General features: G+C 41.5%; 1 protein-coding gene across 2 annotated transcripts; it reads right to left on the minus strand.

Annotated features, from left to right (window-relative positions):
- Nucleotides 1-1,138: 1,138 nt before the first annotated feature.
- Nucleotides 1,139-5,785, minus strand: LOC125544845. Of its 2 annotated transcripts, none has more exons than XM_048708614.1 (4): nt 5,415-5,784; nt 4,610-5,020; nt 2,381-2,795; nt 1,139-1,641 (listed from the first exon to the last, which is right to left on the minus strand). In XM_048708614.1, the coding sequence occupies exons 1-4, from the start codon at nt 5,644-5,646 to the stop codon at nt 1,452-1,454; spliced, it is 1,248 nt and encodes a 415-aa protein (XP_048564571.1). In that variant the 5' UTR covers nt 5,647-5,784; the 3' UTR covers nt 1,139-1,451. The 2 variants fall into 2 exon arrangements, with proteins under 2 accessions (XP_048564571.1, XP_048564572.1); XM_048708615.1 differs by lacking the exon at nt 1,139-1,641 and adding an exon at nt 1,932-1,956 and having other exon boundaries at nt 5,415-5,785.
- Nucleotides 5,786-6,000: the final 215 nt, after the last annotated feature.

The raw sequence follows: 6,000 nt of genomic DNA on the forward strand, positions 1-6,000 counted from the left end.
TGTTTTGTTTTGAAGAATCTTCTCCTTCCTTCATTCTCTGTGATTGTTGCGAAGATAGTTGAACACTTTCATTCTATTTTGCTGCTTAGATTTTTGCTAATTGTTGTACTGTGTGAAGTATTTGCTCCTGCTTAGCTTGTTTTGTTTACTCGCAACTTTAGCATATTTGTCTTCTGCTTCTGTGATAGCATGTTTTATGTTATTCTGTTTACTTAACAATTTTGTTGTATGCCCCTTAGTTCTCTGTGAACTGTTATATTGCTATCATGTTATTTTCAGTTTACCAAATTATTTTGTCTTTTTGAAGAATTTGTTGAAATTTCCATTCACCCACCCCTCCCCCCTGCTCGATAACCTTTTATAATTTTATTATATATCCCATCTTTCCGAGGAACTTGTTAAAATCTTCCATTCACCCTCCCCCCCCCCCCCCCCCCCCCCCCCCCAATCCTCCATAATTTTGATCCTACAAGAATCATGCGATCCCAAGGAATCTGGGCGGTCCAGTTAAGGAGAATATCATATGGAAACCAACATTAAGTGAAAACCAGTGAAACCCACAAGAAGTAAATGTTTTGATGTTTCAAAAAAACTAGAAAAAAATTCGGGATGTTAAGAGGATGATGTTTTATTGCCACACAAAATTTCAAGTTGAAACACATTACGAGATGTGAGATATGAAAAAGACAAAATCAGCATAGAATAGTCCCGAACAGTAATGTCACTATTCAAGGCTGAATTTGTCTTTTTCGTAGCTCACATCTTGTAATGTGTTTCAACTTGAAATTTTACGTGGCAATAAGACATCACCCTCTTAACATCCCCTATTTTTTTCAGAACTTCAAAATATGGTTTTCATGAAGTTTTTATTGAATATTGGTTTCCGTATGATATTCTCCCAGTTAAAAGGGAGCTAACGAGCTCTGGAGCCAAAACTGGTTATTCCTTGTGCAAACTCACGAAGACACTTGCGTCCTTTTTTACAAGCAAAGAATTGTCACGGCACAATGTCATTTCTCATCATTTACCGAGACACGAACAAATTTCTGCTTCCTTGCCAAAACAGATTGTCATCATCCCACCACTACCAAGGACAAGAAGATATAACGGTTTGCCACATAACAAAGCTGAAGAAGAATTTACTAGAATCAGCGAGGTGTAGCTTTCTTATTCAGGAACAATTAATAGTTTCTTCACTAATCGCTTGTGCAAAGTGGTTTGCACGGGCATGGTATGTTCGGAATATAAAATATAGTTTCCTTCGGAAGGAGCAAAATATACAGTAAACCTACAAAATAGTGCAAAGAAGGGCAGCAAAATGAAGTGCAGAAGGACACATCTTTCTCCTTATCCATGTATTGCTGATAGCCGTACAAATATTGAGCATGACGGTCCCCATAATTGATAACAAGGGAGATGAAATATTCCAACCGGAAGCTCCATTCTGCAGCTTATGCAGCTTGCCTTAATTTTTGTGTCTTCATCTTCAGCCGGTCCATGAACTGAGAGTTAGCCTGGAGCCTCCCCTTAACATAAGCATCTCTAGCAGCATTGGCCAACACATCGGCTTTCATCGCATCTTCCACTAGAGCATACAGTGTTCTCAAGCAATCTTTTCTGTTCTCTTCTCGATGATCAAACCTGCAGCAGTAATTCAACTATTATCTACAAGTAGCCCCAAGTGATGTTTGTAGGAATACCATCCTGAAATCTGCAAGTATAATAAGCCAAAGAACGAATATAGCATATAGATTTAAAAATAGGCAAATGCTACCCCTACTTGGGTTGTTCACCATAAACACATCCAACCAATCATTGAAATGCTGAAATTTTCTACTAGCATTCTTCGATGTTTCAATATACAGTTTATGTTTGCCAAACCACAAACTTTAAGCATACCTAACAAGCACCTTGAATAATAAGCAGACGAAGGCTGAAACTTGCCATCAAACTTCACTGCCAAGTGCAGAGACAAAAGTACAATACAGATCAAACTTAACTGACTTGCATATTAGATACTAGAGCGCTTAATATGGTAACCAGAAAATATAGCATTTCAGAACAGATCAGAGTTTTCGTTTGGCAAACTAACAGAATATGTACTTGTTTAATCATGCTTTTTTTCATCTCATAATTAACAGTTGCAACCTTCATCTAACGGGTGTTCCATTTTACTATCTGGATACATAATCTGCCCTGAATTTGAAGCAAGGACTACAGTCAAAGTACTTATATTAAGACGCAAGGACTACAGTCAAAGTGCGTCTACAGAGAGTACAGTTCTGCAAACAGCAAAAAAGAATCTCAGCAATATTAGTGTTACATGCAACAAACTGAGTGATACTAGTATGGACGATGGAAGCAGGAACATTTGGCATACCTTTCACTGATTATTGTGAGCTCATCTTTTCCTGAATTATACCTCTTTCCAACAACCTCACGTAATCGACGGAAAGCATGCCGTGAAAGTCCCAGTTCCTTGACAGTTACACTGAGTTTAACTTTCCTATTTTTGGGATGCCATGCATCACCACCAGGGGCAAAGACAATGCGTGACTCCCACCTTAGAACAGGTCCCTCACCAGGTGGATCATTCAACTCGACGCTCTTATTATCTGCCCCAGAAAATTCATTTACAGTCAGCGGTTCTGCTTCCATCAGTTCTGTGCACTCTGAGACCATCTTATCCTCAAATTCTTTAAATAGCTCATAAGCCTGCTCAGGTTCAAGCTCCCCCCTCTCACACATGTCCCCCAACTCGTTAAATTTGGCCTCCACCTTTTGCTTTATCTCATCTGGATGTAATACAACAGGATATACAAAATGAGTCAAAATACATCAACCACAGGAAAAAATACAGGGAATATCAAAAGAACCCCGACAGTCTATATGGATATAACACCCTCCTAAGGTATGCATGAAAAAAAGATTTTCATATCTAAGTAATAACATGCGCAAGTCAATAGCTAGGGTGTTTGCAAATACACACCCAATAGAAAGCAAACCAGATAGCATGTAAAAAGGGCCACAATGAGGTAAAGATGTACATTCGGTTGACATGATCAGTATCTAAACCCAAATGAATACCAACTCCATAATAATAAGTTCAGCGTATTAACATATCATTCATAATCACTGCATGTGCAACTTATTAGCTAACAGCAGTATTTTTCTTCAGTACTAACTACTAAACTGGTGAATAAAGGTCCATTCAAAAAAAAAACTTCTATTGGTGGGTACTTGTACATCCATGCCAACAATTTCTCCAAAGACAAGCATGTTGTGCATCCACTTACAATGCATGTTCAGCGACGCATAAAGACTAACAACCCTCCCAATATGGTGCCCAAGATGTCCAGGAAACTCACAAAGATTTCATATATATAATTTTATGCAGTAAACAATCACATAAAACTAGATAGCAAGCGGGAAAATCATAAGGGTATCAGTAAAATGAATACATAGGCGATAAGGACATGGTACTGGCTGAATTTTGTTCACGGTAATGCTTGCTAGGGTAAGGGCCAGGAATGCTGGACAAACAGAAGGCTCTCATTATGCAAGATACAAATGTGCGCCTAAGCGATGGAAACAAAGTAATGAACTAAATTGAAGAAGTGAACTAATTATGGAAATCTGACTCATGGAATCCAATTATCTTGTATTGCTACTGGAGATGGAGAGATGTTGCTTCACTATTGCAGGGGGCTTGTGCCAATAGAGATATGGCCTCAAACAGATGAAACATAATATGACAGTGCTATAGACTTCTAAATCTGAATCAAGAGTCGATGCAGAAGTCCTGTATCTACGATACTTCAAATATACTAATGACAGCCATAAGAGGTACTTGCAATAAAGACTGGCGTGTACAACAAATCGTCCACATACAAGATAATAGAGACTGAAAAAGCTCACAAGAACTGATCAGTTAAGTGAGAAGGACAAAGGAGAGACAAGGATATTCCCTGCTGCATATGTAAGGTGGAAATATGATAGGTCCGTCTAGCTGGTTGACCATAACATATCTTTGAAGAGGTGAGAGAAAAATAGACAGAACATGCCTAAAACAAATCTGTCCAAATCTTCTTTGATGGCAATACAAGACCATAAAGCGATGCATCACCCAACAAAGACAAAAGGAAGCATGGTCACACTAACTTCATTTGGGTTCGTATTCTTCTAGAGGTTTACAATACTAACAGTCACATACATACTAAATGAAAAATTCTACGGCTATTACTTGGTCCTTCGTGGCATAAGCAGTTTAAGTTACATATGAACCAAAATGAAAACAACTCAAACCCTATTAAATTTTATTTTAAGACATACAAACAATAATCACTTCGCTGAGTTTTTTGAAATTTCACCACAACTGGCAAACCTGAAATACCATGCCAAACAAATCTATCTATCATGGAACTAACTAATATGGCAAACAAAATTCTATTTCTCACCATTTTATTGAAAATATAATCTGCCTCATCCAATCTTTAGCCCCAGTTCGACCTAGGCACTACATTCAACCCAAGCAAAGTAAAAATTGAATTTGCGAAAGGTACTTCCATTATAGCAATTACAGAAAGAGGGAGATATAGATTCCACTAACCGGGTAGTAGCTTGTCCCAGTGGAGCATGTCCTCGAGGATATCCTCGCACTCCTTCATGTTACTCAGCTGGCCTTCCTCTGTTGCCTTTTCTGTTGCTTTCTTGACCACCTCATCCCACTTGGTATCATTCATGTTAAAATACTCATTGGCCTTCATCTTTTTCTCAACATACTGCCTCGCGTTGTACAGGTCAGTAAGCTCCTCATCAGTTTCATACAACTCCTCAAAGTCAGCCTCAATGTCCCGATCATGGACCTGAGGAAGTGGCCTGTCGCGCAGCTCCTCGATAAGTTCATCATCAGTATCACTGTGTGCATCTGCAAGATTCCGCTCGAGAACAGCCATAGCGACAGGCGATAGCTCCGACTCATCCTCCACCTTATAGTAAGCTTCCAACCTCCGCTTCAACTCTGCAATCAGAGGAATCATCAAGAGCAGATGCAGAAGAACGATTCAATATGGTACACATGCCGTGGCACCGGAAGAGCGCACATTTTTCCCGCTTGAGTGCGAAGTGTTTCTGGGCGCGGCATTTGGTCGAACAGATGAAAACCTAGCAACAGTATCCTTCCGCATGTTGCTATTAGGCTCGGAAGTGAGGGATGCGGGCGGCAGCAGCATTACTATAGGTGGTGCATTTAGTCGAGCAGGAGGTGTGGGCGCGATCTCTCCGAGAAGATGGTGATGTTCGACTGTGGACAGGCAAAAATGCACGTCCTTCGACTCTGTGGCAGAGCATTTGGCCGAGCAGCTAGTGTTCGTGCGTCCGTTGGGTCGAGAGAGCGAAAATGTTAGGAGAAATACCTTCGTTTGGGACGTCGATGGCGGACGGCGGAGGGGGAGGCGGTGGCGTGGCGGCCGAGGGAGCGGGAGGGGGAGGCGACGGCGCGGCGGCCGGGGGAGAGGCGTCGTCGGAGAGGAGGCGACGGGAGACAAGGAAAGGGAGGTTGTTCTTGGTTGTGGGGATACGAGAGAGGGGTGGGGATGGGCGGAGGCGGTGGGAGTGGTGGTGGAGATGGGTGAGAAAGCGCCTCATAGCGGCGGCCGGGAGAGGGTGAGGAGGACGGTCACTGGAGCTTCGGCGCTCGCCGGAGATTTAGGTGGCGGGGGCGGAGCAATGGTGCGGCGGCGGGGGATAGAGAGGGATGGGCCGAGAGCTAGGTCACTCGCGGAGTGTCTTCCTCCTTTTTTTCACGAAAAAAAATTATCCTCTTCTTTGTGATGGGCCTTTAACAAAAATACGCTTTGGGCCGGAATGTAGACTGCTTGCTTACGCTATTCTAGTTTCCAGTTCTAAAAACAAAAACATGCTAAAAAAGTTCTAAAAACAAAAAGGTTATAGTTATAGAAAAAAAGGTTATAATAGCATCTTCAATACGTGCCCTGTTTT

This window comes from Triticum urartu, chromosome 3 (assembly GCF_003073215.2).
Source record: "Triticum urartu cultivar G1812 chromosome 3, Tu2.1, whole genome shotgun sequence".
Lineage (NCBI taxonomy): Eukaryota > Viridiplantae > Streptophyta > Magnoliopsida > Poales > Poaceae > Triticum > Triticum urartu.

Bases quoted from the DNA above. Each gene is read 5' to 3' on its own strand.
- LOC125544845 (XM_048708614.1), bottom strand. From the start codon at position 5,646: ATGAGGCGCTTTCTCACCCATCTCCACCACCACTCCCACCGCCTCCGC. The intron at 5,021-5,414 runs GTATTTCTCCTA...CTCTGATTGCAG, and splicing joins CATCGACGTCCCAAACGAAG to AGTTGAAGCGGAGGTTGGAA. The intron at 2,796-4,609 runs GTTAGTGGAATC...TATTACATCCAG, and splicing joins CTGGGACAAGCTACTACCCG to ATGAGATAAAGCAAAAGGTG.